General features: G+C 40.8%; 1 protein-coding gene across 1 annotated transcript in view; it reads right to left on the bottom strand.

Annotated features, from left to right (window-relative positions):
- Positions 1-24879, bottom strand: part of CRY1 (cryptochrome circadian regulator 1) — a 40080-nt gene extending 15201 nt beyond the window's left edge. Inside the window, exons 1-2 of the mRNA XM_084206906.1 lie at positions 24405-24879; positions 1339-1447 (exon numbers count right to left, since the gene is read on the bottom strand). Of these exons, the coding sequence (XP_084063032.1) occupies positions 1339-1447; positions 24405-24562 (267 nt within the window). The 5' untranslated portion in view covers positions 24563-24879. The remainder of the gene's footprint in view (positions 1-1338; positions 1448-24404) is intronic.
- Between the last annotated feature and the right edge of the window lie 2477 nt (positions 24880-27356).

The raw sequence follows: 27356 nt of genomic DNA on the forward strand, positions 1-27356 counted from the left end.
TTTGAGCATGGAGGATGTCCTGAAGAGCCCTTTAGTGAACCAATATATGATAAAGACACCAACTTGAGGAACCAGAAGACACAGACAGATGTGAATGTTCTTTTTTGACTGCTGTATGCTATCTATCTTACAAGTTATTTTAATTTTCTTCTCAGTGCTAAAATTAATATTCTAAAAATGTGGAAATGCAATGCTGCCAGGCATAGAAAGATCAGCCTAGCAGCAAAATCTGAAACAGGAGCTGTCAAAGTAGCCATTAAAGTATTTAAGAAGACTGCCACAGGTTGCTCAAATCCAGAAGGCAACACACAATGGGAAAAATCTTTGTTCCCACTTAAATGCAACCAAACTAAGTTTGGGAGACAAATACTATAAGCTTGAATATCTGAGGGGTTGCAAGCAGCAGCTAATGCCACAGTACTCCTCCAGGAAATTCTTCACTGAGAGGAAATCAAGGAAAGACCAGTAGAAGTATCATTCAGTTAGCATTTCACAACAAAATCAAAATAATGAAGACAGAAATGTGGTTTGAGTTTTCAGGTTGGTGTTGAAGACCTGAGAATAAAAATAATGAGCATACAACCTCTTTGGAAAAATGGCTATTTCCTTTGACCTCCCTCCCACAGTCTCACTTGTTCCAGTCACCTCAATTCAATCATTCTGAAAAAAACTCTTCAAATCAATTTGCCAAGTGTTCAGTTTTACAATAGTATTCTAGTATTACTATCTTAAATACACTATTAGCCATAGACAACATATTACTATCAGTGGCAATCACTCACAGCTTTCATTCTTTCAGTAAGACCCCTTCCCACTAGAGCCTTAAATTTCTTTGACTAAAATCGCTTTTTAGTTACACTGTGCTTTTACAATCTTACTACTAGAAAAAAGCTTATTAAATCACCTCTTATGGCCAAAAGGCAATCACAGCAGACATTTGGCCTAAATAAAACATTGCTTTTACAGGTCAGGCTTTGAACATGGATTCATGTGCACAAAATTTTATTTCAGTACTACAAAGGGAACCTGTAAAAGAAAATGTAGTAATATACAGTACCTACACTTAGCAAAACATTTGAAATCATTTCTGTTTCTAGAGAGAAAGAAACAAAAACCAGTAAAGTCTAAAAGCAACTCAGCTCATTTGGTGAAACGCACGTTAGAGAGGAAAAATTCTAAACTAACACAAACAACTTTAATGAGAAACTGAAAAAGAATAGATCAGTATTTGCATTAATAACTTGCACTGAATGAAACGGTACAAGAAATATTCCCAGTTGTAATTAGTTTGTGGGTCATATTTGTGGATAGAAACAACAACTGCAAAGCGGCACTGACCTTAAAAAGCCTGGGGAAAACATCTGCTGGCTGTCCACGGATAACGAACAAACGTGAATTCAATTTCCGCAGATTGGCATCAAGATCCTCAAGACACTGAAGGAGGAATCTGCAAGAATTTAGAAGAACATTTATTTTCTGAGGCAAACCAGACAATTTTACAACAGAAAAAGGTAACTAAGAAGAATACTCAATAACAATTATCAGACCTTGAGCAGTTTGTGCATATTTTAGTGTTGCATGTATTGCTCACATCCAAATTACACTTGGCTTACAACGGTATGACATCATGTAATATCTTCCACAATACATAATTCATAAAACCAAACCACAATGTCATTTCAGTTTTCCCCTCAATGTTATTCAGATCTGGAATGGACTAAAACATACTTGATTCTCAACTAAAACTACAAGTGTCTTGTCATTCTAAAGACAGAAAAACTCCCAGACTACAGAAAAAAGCCCAACAAACAAAGAGATAATCAACTGTTGGCACACTGCTACTAAACTTAACCCAAGCCCTTCTTACAACACTGAACTGTTACTAAAAACAGCATACCAGGAGCACACAGTCATGACTATCCCTCTGCCCTTCATTTATAGAAACAGTCCTCTATATAACATACGCATCTTGGCTGTAACTTCTCCAGAATTATTTAATAAGCAAATTAGCACATCACACCAAAAAAAATTTAAAAAAATAAAAAAAGAAAAAAGGGGGAGAATGGGGTGCTGCAAACCTGCAAGTGTCCAAGTGAAACAGGTAGTCACACGAAGAATGCTAAGACAGGTTCACATGCGTAAAAATTTCTTAGAGATATAATAACTCCAATGGTGAAAGTGGTTTGGGGAAGAAATAAAAACAAAAGGAAAGAGGGAAAAAAAGAACTCTACCTTGCACCCAGCTGGAAAGAAAAGTGCTGGAGGTTCCAAGATGAGTGCCCTTCCCCCGGACTCTCTCCAGTCTAACAAGTGGCTCCTCCATAATATTTTTCTTGTCAGCAGGTTGAGGGAGGTGATCCTCTCCCTTCACTCTGCCCTGGTGAGGCCACATCTGGAGTGTTGAGTTCAGTTCTGGGCTCCCTAGCCCAAGAAAGACCAGAAACTACTGGAGAGGGTCTGGAGGAGGTCTACAAAGATGCTGAGGAGACTGCAGCATCCTTCTTCCAAGGAAGGACTAAAGAGTTGGGCCTGTGTAGTCTGGAGGAGATTACTGAGAGGGGATCTTATCAATTCATACAGATATCTTAAACGCAGTGTCAAGAGGATGGAGCCAGACTCTTTTCAGCGATGCTCAGCAATAAGACAAGGGGCAACAGGCACAAAATTAAACAGGAAACTGCATCTGAATACAAGAAAAAACATTTTTGTGGGTAACAGAAGACTGAAACAGGCTGCCCAGAGAGGTTGCAGTCTTATTTCCTGGATATATTCAAAGCCCATCTGAACGTGATCCTGTGCAACCTGCTCCAGGTGAACCTCCTTTAGCATGGACAGTTGGACTAGGTGATCTCCAGGGGTCCCCTCCTACCCAAACAATTCTGTAATTCTGTACTAACAACATACATTCACCAGGAGCTGCTCAAGCCCTCTCAGCCATTCCTTCTTACAGTGCTGTTGGCACGCAGCAGAGCACATGCTGATCGGGGCAACTGCTGAGTCAGCACCTGCTGGTCATTAATTTCTGTGCTCACACATTATTGCATCCCCTGCCATAAACCACAAGCTACACCCAAAGGGGGAAAAAGAAAGAGGCAATTCCCACACTGCAGTCCATCACTCCTGAGAAACCCTGCTGTAATGATACTGTGCAGGTGCAAGGCCACAGCGATAACACCTCTGCAGCAACTGCCAGAGAGCAAGGCAGGAGAGGCAGTGCCAGGACAGCTGGAGACTGCGCCTGCAGAGAAGGGGCACAGCTACCGCGGAAGGGCAGCAGCGGCTCTACAAGTGCCCACCATGCTATAGAGACAAAGGCACTGAGCAACCAGATTTACTAAAATCAGGAGTTCATATGCACCTAGATTTTGAAGACAAATCCTAAAAGCTAACCAGATACAGAAAATGCTGCTCCTTCTAGGAGGGATATAGCATACATGATTGCTGTAAACCTGCTAATATCCATTTTCTAAGTAATTAGCAACATGTAAGTGATGCCTACCTAACACACATTGCTGCCAACTTTACATGGGGAAAAAACTTATCAAAAATAATATCTAAAAGGCTGGGACGAACCTCCCCTGGCTGCTATTAAATACCTACAATGTGGCTCACTTGACCTGAAAGAGTAAGAACAGGCCTCTTGGCAGCCAGCACAAAAGAATACAATGGCTTCTTGGCTGGCAAACCATGTTTAGATGTTTAATAACTGGAACAAACCAGAAATTCCTTTTTTCTCCCTTTGCTCAGTTTTGTTCTGAAAAAACTCTGTGGTAGTTAGAAAAGAAGAAGAAGAAGAAACGTCTCTATACTCATATAGTTAGAAACCATGCAGGAGTTATTTTAAGAATCAGATGAGAGTTGCATATGCTTCTATCAGAGAGAACTTGAGCCCCATGTCCCCAGGACAAAGTCAATTCTATTTGGACTCTGAAAATTACAGCTTCATTTTCTCGTGTTTTTTTTAAACCTGGAATGATAATTAGTCTTATCTATGTGAATCTCACTTTCAAGAAGCATGTGCATTCACATACACTTCACAAATCACTAGGAAGACAAACTGCAATACTGTTCTGGATACCTTTAGAATAATCCAGGGGGTCAGATTTTTTGTTGCTTTTTTTTTGTGGTTTGGTTGTATGGAGTTTTGTTGTTGTTACACTGGTTTGTTTGTTTGTTGCCTAAACTCATCTCATAGTAGAGGGAAAGGTTGTGGAAAGAAACTGGTGACATAAAATATTCGTGACTATTCCTGTATTTCAGAAAACTTGATTTTTTTCCTACTGTCATTTCAGTTCCCTCTATTTTCTTAGTCTCTTTTCTTCCCACCTGACTGATCACAATATATAACTTCTAGTTGAGGCTTGGAACAAAATCCTATTCAAGAAGATAACATGCACTGACCCAGTCTCCAATTCACATCCAAGATCCCTAAACTTGCCCTTAATACTGTTTAATCTCTATTTGTTGGTTCCCCGAATCCCCTCTATTATCTCTCTTATCTCTCACCACACTCCAGCATTTCAATCTCCATAAAACTCTTTCAGGTACTTAACAAAAATAACAGTGTAGACTCAAACTGTTAAATATATTTAGGAAGAGAGCAGGAGGGTGCCCAGGGGACACACACACTCCCCCTTACCACAACAAAAACCAGAACAAATTAAAAACAGCCCAACCACAGCTTGTGTTGCAAGACTCACAGAAAGCACACTGTTCAAAAATAACCAACCAAATCAAACTCCAGTGACCTTACAATATCTAGAGTAATAGCAATGCAAAAGAACACTGCTTTTGACTTCCAGAACACACACTCAGCTGAGTTTCTCAGAAGAAGCATGCCACTTATTAAGCATTTTTGACTCTTTCAGCTGAACCAAATGTTTTAACAAAATATGATGAAAATAATTAATCACTTATTTTGTTTTCATCCACTGTATTTATGCTACACTACATCTAAAGGCATTTTTTTATTTAAGTGTTAATAGAAGTTGTCTAACACAAAAGCCTTCACAGATTTATAGAATCACAACATAGTTTGGGTTGAAAGGGACTTCTGAAGGTCATCTTAGTCCCATCTCCCCTGCAAAGAGCCTTATTCAATTAAATATGAACCTTCTTAGATAATCACTTTTAAAAACATACCAAGAAACATAGTAATTGAATCAACTACTTGTCATAAACAAAGTTTTTACCTCCTCTTTTTCTTATTAGTACCCCTAAAACTTAGAGAAGCAGCACAGCATCTTTAACTGAATGCAAAATTACTTCACCTTTCTCTCTGAAACGATCCACCAAAATGCTCACAAACACATTCCTTTCACAAGAATAGTAAATTAGTCTATTAATTGAAAATGAATATGAAACCTTCATCTCATAAAAAGTATTTCTTTTCAATAAATGAGCTCTAGAGGCAAAGTTTCTTCATAGCATCTATGAAGTAAGAGCTACTAGACTTAAACTCTACTATACTTTATATCAGACTCTGGTAATGAGAAGATATTTAAATCTCCCCCTGCAATAACAGGTCACATTTCTGAACCTTCAATCTAAACTGACTTTTTGCCCTCAACCTAAGAGTCAATGGGAAAGCACTTTCTTTTGCACTTTGAATTACATGAGCTAAAAACTTTTTTAAGAGACACAAAAAGGATGCCCAGATAATTATCAGATTAGAGCATCAGCCCAGTGTTCTGTATCTAATCTCAAACATCCCTTAGGCAAACCAGAAGGAAATGTTCACTAATAATTTCACACTAGCAAGTGATGTGAGGTACATGCACAACTGACATGATAGAGGGAGGCAGAAAAGACTTACATATTTTAACATGGGGATGCAAAGCATCCCTGTTTGCAAGCAACATTCTTAGAGAGCATTACACACATTTTGCCAGAGACATCTAATTATGATATTCAGAACTTTCATGAAAGCTGCTGAAGACTTCATTCTTTAAAAGACATGTACATAAAATCTTAGCAGTTGACTCCAAGAAACTCCACAAACCTTCCTTGCTGTCAATCATACAAGGTATGCTTGAGGTCTAAAATATAAATTAATTGCCAGAAACTGGCAATAATTGCATAATACAGCTCATAATTTTAGCTACCATGCAACTGAAAGAAACTGATACCATTGAACTAGCTATTCAAAAACTTCAATAAGTAATTGTTAACACAGTTAACCATTAACAAAATGACCTGAAGCAAGCACTACATCCCACAATACTCCTAGCTCTGCATTATTAGCATGATTAAAGACTATACAGGGAAGAAGTCAGGAGCAGCCTGTAAGAAAGGTAACAATTTTATTTAGGAAGGAGACCTGCAAGAACGATACCTACAGACACACTACTTAAGGCTACCCTCAAGTCTTGTTTGGGGTTATTTTTAGCAGTAATAAACACCCAGAAACCACAATCACATATAACCATCCTTGCCAGTACAAAATGAGGGCAGTTGCTGGGAACTGAGGGGACTTAAAATGCAGTGACTTCTCTTGCAGGTGCTATTCACATCTGAAAATGCTAGTGGGCTAAACCATTAAGAATAAGTTTTCTGAACTAATCCAGATTCTGAATTTGACCATTAGCAGGAGTGTTAAGACTGCACAGACACACAAAATATAGGAATTTAGCTAGCCTCTCTCATTCTGAGAGGAAGTTTAAGAATTTGAGTGAAAAGGAACAGTGCTGAAGCTTGTTCTGTTCTTAAGTTTAATACTTTTTACCCACGACTGATCAACTTCCAGCAACCCATCCAAACTTGTGTTTAACCTGTCCTTTTTAAATACCTTTTATCTATCCACTAGTCCTCACACCAAGCCATTGATTTCCATCAATTTCCACAGAATAGCTGTCAAACAAGAGACTCATGTTGTTATGGGTATTTGATTGCCACCCAGACTTTGTCTATCAGAATTATCTTAGGCAGCCTAATATCTGCTACCTTTACTATCCTGTTCAATTGTTTTTTCCAACAAGGCTATCAGATACTCCTCCTTCATCTTTCAGAGTTTAGTAGAGCTGGATTCAATAAAAAAGAATATTACACACTGTTTAATACCAACCACATTTTATTTAGAGAGAGTATAATTTACAGCATTAGACCCTAATGTATTAATCACACAAATCACGTACCCTTCATTTCTCTTCAGAGAGAGAGAGAGCAGGAGCACTTTTCTTTCACATGTACTTTGCCATATGTCTGATTAGGTTAGAAGCAGATTTCAGCATAAGGCAAATATACATCTCATACTAATTTCAACAGGAATCACAATGCAACTACCAAATCAAAAAGCAAAACTGAGTATTAGGCACTGAGATGTATCTCAAACTTGATGTCCCATTATACAAATATTTCGTATTTTACCAGTATATTTTCCTGTCTGATTGTCACCAACCAACAAGTCTTAGTGCAAGCAGTATATTCTTACGAAACTGTAAGAAGATTAAGCTCAGACAGGATTTAAGTGTTATGTACACTCCACAGCATCCTTTGGCAGCCAGCCACAGCAGTATTGTCCTGTTACCAAATCAAGGTCACAGAGGCATCCTTTATTGTACCACACTGTTTCAATGAATCCCATATCCAACTTCCACATCCTAAAGTGGCATACAATAATACATTTCGTAAAAGTATTATCCTTTGAGCTTATACACAAGGGCAGGAAAAAGTTCATGTTACTAAACTTTAGATACTTAAGTGAAGCAGCTGTGGGAGTTAACTAATCTCCTGCAGGTTGCGCTACAGTGAGCGAAGAAAAAACAGCTCCTTTAGGGAGCAATTCAACACTACAGCATCTTTTATAACTTAGTATAGCTGATCCACTTGAAAGACAAAACCAACCATTGACCATGATGTGTGTCACTTGGCTTTTTCCCCCCCTAATATTTACTACCTTTATAATCTTTAAGCCAAAGCAGAGCTGTGGTGGACGACAAATGCAAGATACATCCAAGCCCATGTACAGCCGTAAAAGAGGTTCTCAGGAAAAAAAAAAGCAATTCTTTGAAAATAGATGAAAGAAAGGGCTTTGAACAATAATCAAGAGAAAATCATGTTTAAAATTTAATCTCTCCAAACTGAGTCCTTTTGGGTGCATCTTCTTTGACACTAAGGAAAAAAGACTATTTCAGATATGGAGAGAGAATAGAACATAAACCACAGCAAGCAGTACTGCTCAATTAGGAACAACAAACTGATATTAATCAAACCTATCTCACATTGGGCAAAAATTTCCTTACATACCATCCCTCATTAATTTCTTTCCAACCAAACTAACTTTTCAAGGTTAGCATTCCCCAAAGGAAGGAAACACACAATTTTTTTCTCCTATTCAAAAGACATTCATAATACCCCAAAGATAAAGGAAGCAGGGCAATAGGCAGGATTACAGCCCTGGACTTTTGGAGATCTACTCTTGGCTGCTTCAAGGACCTACTCGTTAGAATCCCATGAGTTAAGTTTCCAGAAGGTAGAGGGATCCAAGGGCGCTGGTTAATACTCAAGCATCATTCCTCCCAAGCTACGGACCAGTGCATCCCTATTAGTAAGAAATCAATTAAAAGCATCAGAAGACCTGTATGGATAATAAGGAGCTTCTGACAAAACTGAAACACAAGAAGAACATTTACGGAATATGGAAAACAGGACAGGCCACTTGGGAGAAATAAAGGCATGCTGTCAAGATTATGCAGGAATATGACAAAGAATGCTAAGGTCCATTTGGAATGGAATCTAGCAAGGGATGTCAAGTATGACAAGAAGGGCTTCTTCTTTCCTACCTTTTGCTACAAGTAGCAAAAGGAAGACTGGGAAAACAGGGGCTCGCTGCTAAATCAAGTGGGTGCCCTGGCGACAAAGCATGCAGAGAAGGCACAGTTACTGAATGCTTTCTTAGCTCAGTCTTTATTGTTAAAGCCAGACTCTAGGAATCCCTGAGCATGAAGTGCAAGTCCAGGAAAAGGAAGATTTTCCTTTAGTCAAGGAGGATCAGATAAGATATCCTTCAGTCAAGCTTGCTATCCAGAAATCCATAGATCCCAATGAGATGAATCCATGAGTGTTGAGGGAGCTGACAGGTATTATTGTTAAACCATCATCCCCTCTCCGTAACCTTTAAAAGGCCATGGAGAACAGGAGAAGTGCATGAAAGTACCAGTACAGGTTAAATGTTGTCCTGCTGGAAAGTAGCTCGGCAGGGAAGGACCTTCTCTGCAGAGGAAGACCTGTGATTCCTGGTGGACAACAGGTTAAACCAGCAGCCAGCAGTGTGCCTGAGATGCATTAGGAAGAACACTGCTTGCAGGTCAGGGGAGATGATCTGCACTGGTGAGACCTTACCCAGAGTCATGTGTCCAGGGTTGTGGGTGGGTATGCTGGGCTGCCCAGTTCAAGAAAGACAAGGAGCTCCTGGAGAAAGTCCAGGAGAGGGCTACAAAGTGGATAAGGGGACTAGAACATCTCTCTAATGAGCAAAGACTGACAGAGCCCAGTCTGTGTAGTCTGGAGAAGAGATGACTGAAAGGGAATCTTATCAATGCATATAAATATCTTGAGGATGGGGCTAGACTCTTTTCAGGCATGCCCAGTGACAGAATAAGGGACGATGGGCACAAACTAGAACACAGGAAGCTCCATCTGAATATAAAGAAAAACATCTTTACTGTGGGAGTGACAGATCACTAGAACAGGCCCCAGAGTGGTTGCAGTATCTCTGGAGATGCTCAAAACCCACTTTGACACATCCTGTGCAACCTCCTCAGCAGGGGGGTGTGTAATGCCGCCGGGCCGCTTCTAGCTGGATAGCGAGATCTGTGCAGGACCAGGGTTCCTCAGGCGAGCAGCCTTGGGCCGGGCAGCTCAGCCTTCCGCAGGACAAGTCTCCGAACCCTAAGAGCTGTCTTAGCCTGGCACCTTAGCAAGCACAGTGATTATCAGCTCTTAGTGATTTTCAGCTCTTTTATATTTTCAGCTCTTAGCTTGCTAAGGTGCTGGCTGCAGTGGCTTCCACAAAGCAGACGGAGAGAGAGGAGAAGGCAGCCTCGGAGATTCCACGATGGTTTTATTTGCAGGGAGTTCACGAAGGGTTCTGATGACAGCTCTTCTACCAGAATGGGCCAGGGTGCTTCTTATATAGGGTTAGGGGGGCTCAGGAACTGACCAATTGTAAGGGATAGGGAGAATAGCCTATGGGGTCACAGAGAGATAAGCTAGGCCAGAGGACCTAAGTGAAGACTCGGCTCAGCGATTCTGACTCAGCATTTCCTTATCTCAGGCTTATATCCTCCACAGGGCTCTAGCCATCTCAGTGTCCACTACAGGGGGGGAGTTGGACTTGATAATCTCCAAAGTCCCTTCCTACCCCCACCATTTTGTGATTCCATGAAATAGCACTACGAAGTTTGTTCCTATTTTGTGAGCCATACATCACAGCAAATGGTGTATTTAACTTCTATGAAGTCTAGATCTTAAATTCACATTCAAAGGGCACCCATTACTCACCTAAATTATTCCCATATAACTTGAAATGAACATTTCAAATTACTTCATGTTACAAAGGTCAGTCTGCTGGTAATAGAAGACTAACCAGCCCACAGCTTCCTAAATCTCTCTCTTAGTCTCTTTTGTTCTTTAGCGTACATATTCTGTGTTTATTTTTTTCTAATCCCCTAATTCCAATCTGATAAATCAAGTATTTATTATTTGACTTTAATTGTTTATGTCTGTTCTCTCCAGAGAGAAACTAGTTGGATCCATAAAGGAAAACCAAGAGCAAACAAATTATACTGGAGACAACTGGGGAAATATTACCTAGAACCAAATTACAAAATTAGAGTTACTTGAGAGCACAGACATGGTCATACATAAATTTAAACCAACTTATTCTCATGTTAAATTAGCAGCTCTTAAGGCTTGATGTAATTAAACAAGAGCTGGCCTGCTTTATAAAATATTTCAGCCACATTATTTTCAGCAATCTAAGCTGTCCATGACAGCTAAGGCTCATTTAAAAAGAATAAGCACAATAAGAGCACTCCAAGACAATGTTGCAACCTGATTCTAAAGGACAGATTTTATATTGCCCTTAATTTACTTTAATAAAACCTTCTTCCTCTCCTTAAATTAAAGTGACCCCTTTAAGGTTACAATTAGTGCTAGCAAAATTTTGCAGTTTATGTTTCCTGGAAATAAAACACTGGCTTAAATAAATACATTTCTCAACTACATTGGATAAATTTCAAGTCCTTAACGTAGAATTCCATAATCTCTGGCTTCCACATCTCAAAAATCTATTAAACCAGTAAAAGATAATTAAGGATAGAGATGAAATCCTTTAGTAAGCACTTTCTACCAAGAAATTGCTAGAAAGTTTGGAAAATGAAAAAAAAAAATAACCTGAAGCTATTCCTGGAAATCTTAATTAAAAACTGACTGGTGTCACCTTATGGTGGTCAGACATTCAGCATTATCTTAACTTCCCATTGCTACTATTATGAATCAAAATGCCAAAATTTTCTGAATCAGTCTTTCAAAGCTGAAATTAGTCATTTATAGCTGAATACAAAGTTAACTTGATGAAGGTTTATTCAGGGTTTTGAGTAATAATGACGTAGAAAAAAAAACATTTACACCTCCCCCCCAAACAAATAACTGAAGCACAGATTTGTTTATCAAGCTGCATAAATTCTGAAACCTCCACTTTGTCCTCAGCTATCTCAGCATGTGGGCAGACTAGTGGAGGTAACTCTTCAGCTCATGCTGGAGAGGTTGACGCAGGAGATGCAAAGAGCTCAGTCACATAAGTCCTAGAAACAGAACTGAAGTATAGCTCAAGACCCAAGAGATGAAATAATCCAAATAACCTCTAGATAAATGTGCTCTTTCATCTGCCACAGCTTCAGCAGCTCTCTGCAATACTGATGGTCAGGACCAACAGAAGGTACATCACTTGAAGTAACTAAACTGACCTTAAAAAGTTACATAGGACAGTTAAGTAGAAGATTCTGGTAACTAAGGAATAATACTCAGTCACCTCTGCCCAAGTCATAGTAGTTTAGATAAAGATTTTATGAAGAATGAAACTTACTGTAACAACTGTACTTTTACATTTTCCCCATCTACCCATTCCTTTTAGAAGACAGGAGTGGATTTCCAAAATTCACTTCCTAAACACCAGTGACAGCTTTTTTTTTTTACATTGTTGAAAGAATAAAGGTAGACAATTGGAGAACATCCTTTTATACAGAAGCGCTGTACTTTTTCCAGTTTGCTTGAGTGAGGATTAGAATTAATAGCAAAAGAGAAGACTCAGACAACAATATTGCCAGTTACAAAAAAAAAAAAAAAAAGGAAAAGAAAGAAAAAGAGGCAGGCACCAAGCCCACCTTCTGGAATGTGGATAAACTTTGTTGCAGAAAAGTGGTTAGTATAAGAGCAGTTGAATATCAAGAGAAACTATGAGCATTCCAGAGGAGTGATAGTCATAGAATTATAGAATATCCTGAGTTGGAAGGGACCCAGAAGGACCAACGAGTCCAACTCCTGGCCCTGCACAGGACAGCCCCAAGAATCACACCATGCGCCCGACAGTGTTGTCCAAATACTTCTTGAAATCTGTCAAGCTTGGCGCTGTGACCACTTCCCTGGGGAGCCTGTTCCAGTACTCCAGCAACATTTTATCTTTTCCAAGAAAAAGGTGGTTCTTTAGTTTGTTTGTTTTGTTTTAATTCTAAAGTTATTTCTACAGACAATATTTATAAGGGAAGATTTGTAGGCTCTGAACTCTGGAAACATAATCACCAATGACAGGCATTATTGTTATGCAGAACCTTCAGACAAAAAAAAAGCTGCTCCTCATTAGAGCAGAAACAAACCTTATTTGCTTTAATCCTCCTATATTCAACATCAGGGGACAAGACCACGGAGGCAGGGGAGGTGGGGGGGGGGGAGGCAGAGGGAAAGGAGGAGGGCAGGAGTCGTCCACAAAGCCTGCAGCTTCCACTGTTACATATCTCCTAACCTGATCATTTCCTTATAGCACTTTCAAGAAGAACATTTCAATATGAATCAACAAAAATAGTTTCGTAAAGTAGGTCGTTGCTGCAGCAACCGGGCGGCTGTTTGGACTACTCCCTGCCACAATGACCTACTTTTCCAGTTATATGTAACCGTTGTAGCAAGATCCGAATACTCCTTCCCTACCGAGCCGCTCCGAGAGGATTCCTGCACCATGGCTGAACTTTATTCGTAACAGGGACAGAGAAAGGCTTCATTTGAGCAGATACAAGCAGCGGGTCGGTTCTACTCTTCCTCTGTGTCATACTCAGAAATGTCGGTGGCTAAAGGTTACATGAAACCCAATATGTCCTAGGAGCTCAGCAAGTGCCACGGCAGCGCTCAGAGTCGGAGGAGCTGATAAAGAATGGAAAGGGAAGGTGTGAAAAGGAACAGGCGCTCGTGAACAGCGCGTCCCCTGCCAGACTCAACAGCTGGCACTAAACTTCGGCACAAACAGGCTGTTCCTGTACCACCATCCAAGCACAAGCTAATGGACACCATCCTTTATTACAGGTCTAAATAACATTAAATCCGCACAAAAGAAAAACCCTGGTGAATGGCAGGTAAAGCTCACATGTTTTTAAACCCAATTTAACCCTGCATGCACTGGAGAGGGGAGGCACAAAGGTACCACAAAGGAAAAAATGCTGAGTTACATAATTCTCTGTTTACTGTTGCTGTTAAAACCAGCATTTTTCCTTATGACAAAGGAAAAAATTTCACCTCTTAAACTAAGGAAGGAAATAATTATCTCTGTAGAAATAAGTCAAACATCAATCACACTGACTTGTACTTAGGTATTTTTTGATGAATGTATTCAATCAAGTTCAAAAGTTTTCATTCAAGGTAAAATTAAAGAGACAAGCACAAGAGACAAACCTTTCCAAGAAAAAGAAAACTCATTCCAAGAAAAGGCAAGCTAGGCATCACCATGCAGTACACCATAATTAAAACTCCAGTCAACAGAAAGCTTCTGACAGATAATACAGCTCATATGATGAAAGCAGAAAAACAAAGAACACACAAAAAGGCTCTCCAAACCTTATTTTACCTTAGGTATTCTTAAAATTTCTAAGTTCAGCAGGAAAATACTGCAACTGGTGACAATATTGTACTGCAAGTGGAAGAATTTTTTAAATTTCCCGCACCATTTCATTTGGGAACAAGCCACTTACAATGACATAACTGCTTCTGAAAATCCCATACTCGTCAAACAGGACAGTAAAAAAAAACACCCAAAAAGCCTAAAAATTATTTTTACTTTACTACTGCACTTAAGCCAAAGAGCATCAACTGCAAAGGTAGGGTTCTGGAATAAAGACAGACTAATAGAAGGAAAAAAAGTGCAGGATTATGAAAAGAAATAGGAAAGACTGCTGCTGAAAGAGCAGCACATGATTACTAGTAACACTTTTCTATTTCGAAGTGTGACCTCCAATGCCAAAAACTGAAGTTTCATTGTGCTGTCTCCCATGGAAGCAGTAAAGAATTGGAGTAAGAATTTCTTCAAATGCTGCAAATGCAGCATTTAAGAATTTTGCTTTAACAAACACAATGTTTCAATGCTGGGACTGAAAAAAGAGAGGTTGGTGGAATGATATTCAAAAGAATGCAAAAAGCCAAATTCTAAATTGTAAAAATAGAAACATCCACATTATCCCCCACAAACTCATGATTTTCTTCATGGTTTAGAAGAAAAACACACTATTGCTGAAATAAAGTACTCCTCAACAGTAAATTTATTGGCAACTAGCTTACGGGAAGGAAATTTCAACCAGTAAAAACCCCTACTCACTGAAAAGCACCATGACTATATGATGAAAATTAATTTTACACAGGTCTCCTCAGGTTACAAAGGCCTTGAAATAAAAGAGGAAAATACAAAGCAATTAAAGCACGACTGTCACTATCACAGCAACTTACAACATTTTTCTTTGTCATAAACAGAAGAAATTACATAGTAGGAAATGTTTCCAGGGCCTAGAAATGAAAGAATATGCTAGAGAAAAAAAAAAATTGAAGTCTCTCATAGAGACCTTTAAGGAAACATTCATGCGATTTGGGAAATACTGTGCAAGAGCAGTAAACAGCAAACAGTTACACTCTCTAAAAAGAAATGTGGATAAGGCATGGTAAACTAGACCCAGCCCGTCATCTACTGAAAAGTAATGAAGGAAAGTCACAGGAATTATTCCTAGGCAACACAAATAAAACAAATAATTCATGCCATCCTTGCCTTGATCAACCCCATGAAGACTTGCATGCTTTAGACTTTTTGAGTTCATTAATAGCAAGACTTACAAAGAACAAAATTGAAATGTAACCTCCTCGCCCAAAGACCCTTCTGAAACCTGGATGGCAAAAATTACTGTGTAGAATATTTTCTTTTAAATGAATGTCTCAGTTTTGCCGATGTAGTCATGCTTCTCCCACGAGACAGGAAAAAGAGAGAAAATATTAGGTAATCTCTGCTAAAAGCCACAATGTTTTCTTCAGCTTTCAGACTTCTAGAAAAAAAAAAAAATGAGTTTGTTTAATCTCTAGAACATAAAGTATGATGGAGAAAGAATGTAAAGAAAAATCATTTGATGTCACAGGATTTACAGACAGAAAATTTCAACAGAGGAAACTCTATAGAGAACATAGCAAGACAATATTTAGCCCATTCTTCAGTGAATCCAATCTATTAGAAATCAAAGCCATTTTCAAGGCCAGCTGCTCTACAAAATGCAGTATGGCAATTCTCTGGATGCTTCACCAGTACTTCAGAACTGCAGAGATTGTGAAATTGAAATGTTTGCTATGATGTTCTGTATCTTTAATGCACAGCAAAACTGCAACCATTCAAACCATGATCATGTTTTATGAACTATACAAGGCATGAAGTAATGAGCAGCCTACATGAACAAGTTACCTCTTTATTTATTTCTCTGTAGGATGCAAATTACCGTCTTATTTCTGTTTTTTCAATCATTTTTTCTCTCTCTCTCTCAATTGCAGCAGAGTTTACCCCTCACCGACAAGGTCAGTAGAACACTGGCATTGAGAAACCAAAAAAAAAAAATCTGCAAGCACTGAATGCCACAAGTTCCTTACTATAAAAAATGAAGCATTTCCTAGGTCATGGATTTCATACGCTGGATAGATAAAAATAGATAGAAAAATCCAAGTTTTCCTTACAGGAATTGTTCCTAAGTAACCTGTACTGTAGATGTTTCATCTCCATCACTGAAGAATTAGTAACATATATATTCATACTTCACAACTTCTCCATTTGAGCCTAAAGAGAATTTTTTCAATGTTTCTGTTTGTAATTCTGAAGGGATACAGGTTTGTGTTCTGAAAGGGTACAAACCTTCAGGGCAAGAATTTTACAGCCTGTACTTTTCATGTCTGTGAAAGAGCCACAAACATACAGATGTTAAAGAAGAAATGCATGAGAATGAATAGGAAGGGAAATGCTTTTCCATAAATTAAGAAACACTGAGATAAAGTAAACTTCTGAAACAGGTTCAGAAAATTTCTCAAGTTTAGTTGTACAAGGAAGCAATGCATAACACAAAAGCTCAGGTGTACATCACATGCCTGTTAATACAGAAATTAGATATGCAGGACACATCCTAATCAATGTTCAGTGGAAGAAATCCTCTCCATCTCTGATAAAACCGAAGAGGTTTTATCTTACTGCAAAAAAGTTGTTGCACTAGCACTTTTCAAAGACATTTTAAGCAACAGTTTGACACCTGAATATACTAGTTTACTTTCAAAACCTTGAATATTATGAAATTCTTATTTCCTACCCAGGTTTACCAAAGTTGAATTTTAGACCTTTCAAATACTAATGAAATTTAAAAATAAATAGTTAAAAAAAAAAACAAAACAACAAAGAACAGAATTTACTAAAAGAAAAGTGCATACTTTAGGAAGTTCTGTTCACTGCAGCTCACTACTGTCTAAACTAATGCTAACAAAGCTCATGTGTTGATTTTTATTATCTCCACTGGTAATCAGAATGCACTCCGATTTTTAACTGTTCCAAAAGTATAGATAGCCATGCGGACTTTTGCCACAGCCATCTCCACTTACACACTTGAAACAGAACACTGAAATATTGACCTGTCCTTTCCAGTCTATCCTTCACCTCCACTGCAGTTTTCCTCCCTTATAAAAAATCATTTACACTCACAAAACTCCAAAGCAGTGAAAGCAAATGCTTTATGGTGACCTGAAAAACAAATGAAGGCTTCGGAGTTAGAAGAACACTGCAATTATAACTCACCTCTTGACCTAGATTGCAAAGAATGTGAAAGCCAAAAGTACACAGAAGCACAGAAACTAACCTTGCTCCATGTTAAATTAAGAGTTCTGAGAAATCTAAGCAAAATGTATTGCACCAAAACACTATGAAGTTCTTACCCTGGTAACCAAATCCAGTTCTTTCCTAGGGGTAGCCAAAGGTAGGGCTACTAAACCTGCTAAAATGTGATAAGCAAATTACTAAGCCCATGGAACATAAAGCCACATACTCTTAGACTACTTACACAACCCACACATGCTCAAGCTGACTTTTGCCTTTTTAGGTCACTATGGGAAGGTCACAAAATTCCCAAAAGCAAAGGGTTTCTTTCAGTATGCAAATTCATAACATCACAGGCTTTAGAGTGACTTCTACACTGAAAAATGGCCGACTTGGCTGGCAGCTTGACCTTCCTCCTATCACAGGTTATATAACTAACCTGAAAACCTGCCAGGCACTGAGACACAGCATGGAAAAGAACCAGTTCTGAAAATAAAGGCTTCCATGCTGTAGATAAACTGCTAGAAACTGAAAAGTTCAGGCAGTGTACAATGATAAACAGGCTTTTCTGCAATATTTGCATAATATATTTAAAGAGTAACTTCCATTTGTTGGGATAAAGACATTTTCCCAAACTGGAGGAAAATATATTTTATTGAATTAAAATGTCCAAAAGAGAATGATAATATAAAATAACTTGCTTTGAAGAGCAGATGCAGAATTCATTGACACTGCCACATACTGATCAGTTAAAGAAAAAAAAAATTCTGAATTCTTGATTGTCTAAAAAAAGCTGCTTTCACATTCATCAGAGATGGTGTTTGTTGGGGGTTATCACCCTCCCTGTTTGTGACCATAGCAGGAAACACTATGAGGTGTGGACAGATTACCTTGCCCTATTCAAATAAAGAATGTGATCTATTGATACATTTGTAAAATAAAACAGAAATAGACTATTGGTCCCAAGAGAAGGAAGACCAAAAAACTCCTATGGACTTGTTTCAAAATCACATTTCTCCCTTTAATACTTGAAGTCCACATACTATTACATATCAAGAACACATGACCCAGATCTTCTCTGGTAATCCTCAAACCTGGAGATTAGTGATATAAAACCATATGTCTGAAACGTCAAAATTTCTTAACCTGAGGAACTAAGTCTCCTTCAAGATCAACCTTGGAGTCCAGATTGTATAGATGCACACTATAATTTTTCTGGCCTATAGTAACTGCTATTTTAGAAAAACCAACTTACTGAGCACAATTCAATTTGCAGTACTGCATGCTCCCTCCACACCAGCCAGTGCAGTCTTCTTGGGCAACTGAATAATAGTTATTTTACAGAATCTGGTGATACAAGATCATTCACCAAAATAAGGAAACAGGCACAGTGTCATTTCTCAGCTAGCAGGCTTATTTCTCACATTCTGACAGTCTGACAAAAAAGAAATTGCATCTTTTCCCAACACAGTAAAAAGGCCAATACTTATTTTCAGCAATATCAGTTCAAAGAGTGTCAAAAAATGGCAAGCCACAGAAAAACAAAAAACACCTTCCAAAAAACACCTGGTGGTTACTGCAGGCATGAGCAATGCAGGCCAAGAGTGATATGACCATTGTAATCTGACTCAAATCTATACTGCCACTGAAAGAAATGCTACCTGCCCTTCCCACTCTTTGCCTCTTCACTACTAATATGATGACCTTTTTGCTGGCACAATCTACCACAGAGCTAATCCCACCAAAACTGGTAATTAATCTCTTTTGGACAGATTGATGAGCTAAACTGGCTCACCACAGGGTTATGTGCTATCATAAAAGGGTGGAACCAACCCTTTCATCAACAGTGCAGGATTAAACCCATGAGGACATACGTCAGTGTGCCTCAATGACGTACTTTGTAAATCATAGGGCTAGATCTTATAACACAAATTATAGAGGAAGTTGCTGAATTGCAGGCACTTTTGGGGTAAAAAATGGTTTTTGCAGAAGAGAATAGGTGAGCCAGCCTAGGGGTATGGTACTGGGGGGTTTCTCCAGTCTAACTGCGGATACCAAAAAGTTCCCATCTGAAAATGCAACTTCTTGGAAGCTACAGACTTCTCACAGATTAATCATCCTCAATTTAGTGTGCTGGGTGAACAGAAGTGCTCCAAGCAGCACACGCCACTCTAGAGTTGAAGCCACTCCTTAGAGGGTGTGCTGGGTTGCACTGGGTTTGCATGGCCACAAGACAAGGTACTGGGGGGCTACAAGGGTGGCTTCCTGTGAGAAGCTGCTGGAAGCTTTCTGTCTGTCTTTCCAGGCTAATGCCAGACAGCTCCAACACAGACCTGCCACTTGCTGGCCAAGGTAGCGTCTCTGGGATAACATATCTGACAGGAGGAAGACATTACTGCTCAGGAGCCATTGAAGCCAGAGAGGCATGAGAATATGAGAGAGAAACAACTCTGCAAACTCCTAAGTCAGGAAGGAGGGCAGCAGAGCAGAGATTCCCCTGCAGCCTGTGGTGAAGACCACTGAGAGGAAGGCTGTCCACCCACAGCCCATGAAGGACGTGGCGGAGAAAATATCAGTGTGAAGAATCCTTCCCCTGAGGAAAAGGCAGCAGAAACAACATTTGATGAACTGACCAAAACCGCTGTTCCTCATCCCTCTGTGTTCTTCGGAGATAGGAGGTTGAGAAAATGGGAGTGAAGTTGAGCCCAGAAAGAAGTGAGAAGTGGGAAGAAAGTGCTTTAAGAATTTAGTTTATTTTCAGTTACCATATTCTGATTTGGTTGGTAATAAATGAATTTATTTTCCTCACGATGGTAATGTCTGAGTGATCTCTCCTTGTCCTTATCTTGACTCACAAGCTTTTTGCTGTATTTTCTACTCCCTGTCTAATCAAGGGGAATGACAGAGTGCCTTTGGTGGGCTTCATATTAAATATTTCATAAATAGATTTCACGTAGATTTTCATTCTAAGTGCTACACAATAAAAACAAACGTAAAGGGATGTTTTCATCAGGGAAGTAATAAATATTTCTGAGCATTCCTTTTTATATATTAAGCATGTCCCCAAAAATTAATGCAGTATAATAAACAAATTTTGTCTGCCTGAATTACACATATGAAATTCAAACCACTTATAGATTAAATCTACTGACAAACTTTTTCTACCAATCCCCCATCCAATAAATACATCTCTGTGGGACAAATCATAACTATGTAAGCTGAAACTCTAAGTATATTTTCAAAACCAGATGCACAGAATAGCAAAATTTAATGGATACTACAGAAAGATGTCTAAGCATTATTTTTTAAACAAGTTCCCATTTCCATGAATTGCAGTGATTGTCCTGGAAATGAAACTTTTTTTTTTCCTCAGGTGTTTTTTATTTGCTTGAAATTTGAGTGTGGAAAAAAACCCCAAAACACCTCCCTTCTCTCGCCGAAGTCAATACCAGTATCTGCCATAACAGCAGCAGCTAACTTTGAAGGATGTTGAACACATCAATATTCTCACAAAATCTAAGAGATATACAAAGAAAATTCTATTACTCTTATTTTAAAAGTAAAACCTGTTCTCTTCAGGAATGGTTGAAAAAAAAAGTGTTTTAACTAGCATATAAAGACAGACATACATACCCATAAAGACAAACCAGAAGAGGTAAATTATTACCAAAAGTAAATCCTTATGCAGCAACTGACAACATTTGCATTTCTTTTCAGGTATTCTGATCAACTATCACTCTGTACTAAAACCAGGGTTAAATGAAGCTCTCCCCTAGGTGATGTTGTTAACCATGAGATCCCATTCTCCTTAATATGGAAAAGTCTGTGAGCAGCACATAGGGACACATTTTTTCAGAAGTAGGTAATGGTTACTTGTTGGAGTATGCAAGTTACATTCTTTGCCTGCTTTGTTGACACAATTAGATGCAAGCTAATTCTGGTGCCTAACATTTAAGGGCAACTGACAAAATTTTAAGAGAGCCTTAGTGTGTGATTTTAACATTTGGCATCTCCCTCCACCATTTCTACATCACCTTTTACTGCACCAAGTAACTTCTCTCTCTCAAGTGTTGATCTGTGAACAACGCTGTGAACTCATCCCATAGAAAAAGCATGTTTCAATGAAAGCACATCTTGATTTATTTGACAGCTTGAAAAAAGGAACAATAAGAAGAAACAGAACAGACCCAGAAAAAAAAAAGAAGCGAGCTGAGGGAGGTCCTGGCATTTGTTACGTAGCATTCACGAATTTAGAACAGGTAGGCTGAATGCCAGGAGAAAGGAGGTCAGTAAGACCATGTGACTGCTTAGTAATTAGACTTGCTCAATAGTGCAATTACACAAAAATATTAGTCCCTGATTGTTATATGACTGTTTAAACAGAAAAGTTAATTAGAAAGCACCTATGTGTTAGAGGTTGCTACTTACCAGATTTAACACACATTTGTTAATATAAATCGTAACTGGTGACCCTGCAGAATGACAATATTCTAACAAGAAACTAAACCTCCTGGTTTCTTGTATTTTTTCACCATTTTTCCTCATGTAGATTGTGTTAGTCATCGTTTGACAGAGAAGAGTTTTGCCCAGGGCACTAAGACAACAAACACTTGGTGTCAATCAACTCAAATTAAGAAAGGACCACTGTAAATTCACACCAGGAGGTTAAATTTGACTCACCTTCCTAATGCTGAAGGGCTTCTGCTCCTAGTCTTAAATAAAATGTTTCTGACTACAACACCCTACTCAACAGGCATGTAAGAAACAATTTTCATCATAATCATCAAGTGAAAAAGAACGTAAAATGGTTTTTCATTAATTATAAGTGCCAAATGAGACTGGCAAACCAAAAAACTGCATCATACATCTTGTGTATACTTACTGGGAATGTATGTGTCTGCATTGGTTAAAAGCATCTTTTAAACCACTAGAACCTAGAGTGGATTCATACCAAACCAGTAACTGTCCATTTAAATAAAAAAATTATTGAGAAGAACCTTAATAAGCATAGAGCTTTAGCAGCCAGTTATTTTATAAAGCTGTTGTACTTTTAAACTTGAAAAAAACCTGATGATTTCACAAAATCAGGCTATGCAGGCAGCACGACTTCATACTCAAATCCATGTGCAGCATGTGCCTTAAGGGTATTTGAGTACCAGGAGATTGCTTGAAGCGCTTTGGACAGGGGAGTTGTAATCTACCCCGAACTCAATCCCTCTAACCAGCAACTAAAAGCAGGCATTTTTCTTGAAATGCAAAATGCAGTGGAAGGACTAGCTGCCTTCTAAAACACTGAAAACACTGTTTAAGTACATCAACCAGCAATACATCACACACATATGTACTCAAGGACTCTATTAGCTAATGATCATATTACACAGCCATTGAAGAACCAGGGCAATAGCACTGAAGACATGAACTTCCGTCTGCTAGAATCAAAGTTCACATTTGTCTATCATTCACTAGCTCAGAGAATACAACCAAAATCTGTTCAGCGTTTCAACTGCAGGGCACATTAAAGACCTATGAAGCATTCTTAAAACATATGATTTCCTTAACACTCAGACTTGTGCCAGTTGTCCATATTGTTTTAAAACTTAAGTAACTGTTCATGCTTCACCCACAAAATTAAGATCTCTGAGCTTCTTCAGTAAGTCAAAATGTTATTTAAAAAAATTTATCCCTTCAAAACAAAAGCAATTTAAAAGTCTCTTATAAAATAAATGTATATCATGAATCTCAGATAAGGAAAGTATCTAACAGTTATTCATAAGTTATTTTTGTCAGTGAAAATGAAATAACCATCAAATCAAAGTTTACAAAAAGCATCCTTAGTCTGTCTCTTGAAAACAAGAAGATTGTAAGGAAAACCTCTCAAAATCTAAAAAAAAAAAACCAAAAAACAGAAACCGAAAACCTCCGAAGGTAAGTTACCTGGTTGGTAAAGCTAGGACACAAATTATTAAATCTGAAAGGAACAATCATTCAAGTAAACACAATTAAAACCTGAAGTTTCTAAACTTTGTCATTCTTCTATGACTCAGTGTTAAGGTAAGTTTCATTGTGCTTGTTCCATAATTAGGCAACTTCTTAGCACTGTAGTCTGGGCAAGCTAAGTTCACTAGCACTTCAAGTTCCTGACATCGGAGGGAGAGATGATACACAAACTTTACTGCATTATCAACCGTTTTACAAGGGTAACAATTTTCAGATTCCTAGTGATGCTTTAACTAATCTCAGATGACAAGCATGCAGAGAAGTCCTATTAACCTCTGCCTTATAGCACACATTTAGCATGCAAGCGTCAGTCACAGACCTACAGAAAAGCTCATTTTTATATCGGGTAGGAGAATTACAACTGGCACGATGGTGCAGGAACAAATCTGCACTTTCCAGAAAGGGACATTGCACACAGAGCCAACCACAGTTCAAGAAGCATTTAGACAACGCTCTCAGGCACACAGTGGGTTTCTTGGGGTTGTTCTATGCAGGGCCAGGTATTGGACACCAGGATCCTCGTGGGTCACTTCCAACTCAGGATATTTTGTGATACCCTTCTGTACAGGAACTCTAGTCTGAAAATGTACTTCTGAGCTAAGCGAGCAGCTTCAGAGTTTCTCCAGGACGGAGACGCCCTGGGGTTCGCGGCTGCCCAGAGTTCCCGAGATGGTGCAAGCCCTCCAGGCTGCTCCACGCAGGGTTTTCCGCCCGGCAGCAACCCCGCTCTGAGCTCCTGCGCTGGGGCACTGCACCGCCGCCCCCAGAAGGGAGAAGAAGCGGGCCCCTCACCGGGAAGCCACAGCCCACCGGTCCGCATTCTGCCCGGTTCCTTCTTACCCGTCCCTCCCACGTGCGCCGCGGGAGCCGCAGCCCGGGCCGGCGCTGGGCTGGATATGTAACACCGCCGGCCCGCGGGGAGGGCGAGCAGCCGAAGGAAGCCGGCGCTGGCGGCGGCCCAATCGGGCGCGGAGGGGAGGGGATGGCGGGGAGGCAGCGTGACCGAATACATAACGTGGTAAGGATTAGGGCCCCCGCAGCGTCCCGCACTCACCGCCACCTGTTGATGCCCACGTTGGAGGAGCCGGCGAACCAGGGGTCCAGGATGTAGACGCAGCGCACCGTGTCGGCGCCCTGGATGCATTCCCGCAGCGCCGGGTTATCGTGGAGCCGCAGCCCCTTGCGGAACCAGTGTACGGCGTTCACCCCCATGCCGGGTGCGGGCGCTCAGCGGGAACCGCCGCCGCCCTCGGGGCCGTTCATGGCCCGGCGCCGCCGGGCGAGCACGGACGGGCGGCGGGGCGGCCCGCGGGGCCTCGCTGCGGACGGCTCTAGGACCCGGCGGACACGGCGGGAGCGGCCGCCCGGGGGGGACGCATCACCCCGCGGAGCCCCCGCGCCGGGGAGAGCAGGGACGAAAGGTGTGAGCGCTGGATCCGGCGGTGACTGCGGGGCGGTGACGGCGCCCTACCCGTGAAAAGCGCCGTCCGTGCCGCTACCACCTCCTCGCCGCTCGCCCTGTGACTGCGCGGGGCTGCGCCGGGCGCTCCGCCCCGCCCCCCGCTGCCCATTGGCCGGCGCCGCTCCCACGTGACCGCAGGCCCTCACGTTTCTGAGGTGTGTTCGCTATCGGCGGCGCGCGGGGGAGGGGAGACCTGGCCGGACGGCCGCGCGCCCGCGGCGGAGAGAGAGGCGTCCGGGGGACCCTTGACCCCGGCGGGCATCCCACCCGCCGGGGTACCGCGGGGCCGCCGGCCGCGGCGGGGGGCGGGGCCCGGCTCTTCGCCACCCCCCCGCGGCTCGGCTGGGCTCGGCGGGACCCGGATGAGCACGGGGCCGCGAGGCGGCTCCTGGCGGCGCCGCTTCCGCCGGGAGGCGCAGGCGCGCGCGCGCCCCCGAGCCTGTTATGTATCGCGGCCCGCGCGCGCCCGCGCCGCCCCCGGGGCCGTGTCCCCCGGTGCCGCCGCGCACAGCCCCATCCGTGGGAAACGGGCGGGGCGCTTATATAAGCGTGTGCGTAGGGAGCGCCTGCTGGGCCAGCGGAGCTCCCGAGGTCCCTTCCAACCCTGACGAGTCTGTGACGCGGACCGAGGGCTTGTTGCTGCCCGGTGCCACCGGCACGTGTCGATCAAAAGGCACTCCTGAGCAAGAGAGAGCAGCTCGGCCGTGCGGCGCTGCCGCACCCAAACAGGCTTTCAACAGCAGAACGAGTTAAAATGGTCCCTCTTAGAGCACCGTTAGTAAAGTCATTACTAGGAGGTGAATTTCTCACGCCTGTTAATTGCGGAGTTCAAACCTCCGCCTGCCCCTCGGTTACAGCGCGCACGGCCAGCAGCCGGCGGAGGCAGCGCTGGACTCAGTACAACCCTTTGGAGCCTTAGCAGGGCAGCTCTAGGTGCACATCTGAAAATAAACCTCCACCTGTAGATTGCAGCTCAAATCTACAGCTTCACGGACAAGAGCATAGCAACAGAGTGGTCTCGTTAGAAATAATGTCTCAAGTAAAAGGCAGAGGACCCAAATCAGCAGTACAGCTCTTTCTTTAACTTCAAGAATTCCAGACAGTACTTAAGAACTGTCATTTTTCTTCCTCCTAAAATATTTTTTCTGGTAAGATCCATAGAAAGTGAAAGTCAACAAGAAGAGACACATGCATCATATGTTTCCCTTTGTGCTTTTCTTTCCTCACTTTGAATGAGCTAATAAACACAGTAATAGAATCACAGAATCATTTAGGTTGGAAAAGCCCTCCGAGGCCAACTTTTGACTGACCACCACCACCTCAGCTAGGCCATAGCACTGAGTGCCACGTCCAGTTGTTTCTTGAACACCTCCAGGGACGTTGCCTCCATCACCTCCCAGGGCAGCTCATTCCAATGTTTAACAACCCTGTTGGTGAAAAAATTCCTCTTGATATCCAGGCTGAACCTCCCTTTGTGCAGCTTGAGGCTCTGTCCTCTCATCCTGTCACACCTTGCCTGGCAGATGAGGCCCCACTTGTCACTGACGACCAAGGTATGCAAAGGGCCCAGCCGTGATTAGAATCCCTTTCTGCTTGGTCTTACACAAAATTTCTTTTTAAAAGGTGTAGTGTGTGGAGACTGAACAGTTTTTGAGCACTGACTTTAACAACATCATAAATTATGATGAGTTTCTCAATTATCACTTTGTTGTATGTAGAAAATCATATTCCAGAGCTCATCATTCTGATCCAAGAAGAACATATGGGATCCTTGCTGCAACTCAGAGCTGGAATAGTGAGGTCATTGTAAAGTCAAACATTGCTTTCTCAGTTAATACAAAGTACATTCTTATTTGCCTGGTAGTTTTTTATTATCATTATATGCCAAATATTCGGTAATTAATTTTGAAATAAATAAAAAACTAAAAGGAATTCACTAGTTAATGACCACTGTCCATCAAACTCGTTTGAATTCTATAATTTTTGAACACAATGAAGAAGTAGATTCCTTATTTTCAAGGAAAGTCACTTCACAACATAGTTTTTATTTCAAACATTTAAACTGCTTTTTCATACTCATTATGTGTCCTGCTAGCTCCCCACAAGGCTGCCACACTGAAGACAGCCCTGAATAAGTTCCAGCATCAACCAATCTGCCTTCTTGGGAATACTGAGGTGGAAACAGCCCTTCCTCACTAGACCTTATGGTTTCATAAACAAATTGCAGTCATGAAAACCATCAGTCTCTAAGCTGTTTGTTGCTACAGGCTAAATAACAATTGCAGTATATCATTAGCATATCATTATGTCAAAACACTCTTTAGGTCTATCTGGCCATGCCTTCTATCAGAGACAGTTTGTTCTTGACTCAGAAGTGAGAGAAAGAACATATTAACGTATAATTAATATTGTATTAGGATATATTAATATATAATGGATGCAGACTATATTAATTAAAATGTCAGATCTCAAGGGAAGAGCCACTCCAACTTAGTTGAAATAGAAAATAGAATGACAGTTAATCAAGGACCTCACACAAGTAAA

This window comes from Fringilla coelebs, assembly GCF_963513975.1.
Source record: "Fringilla coelebs genome assembly, chromosome: 5".
Classification (NCBI taxonomy): Eukaryota; Metazoa; Chordata; class Aves; order Passeriformes; family Fringillidae; genus Fringilla; species Fringilla coelebs.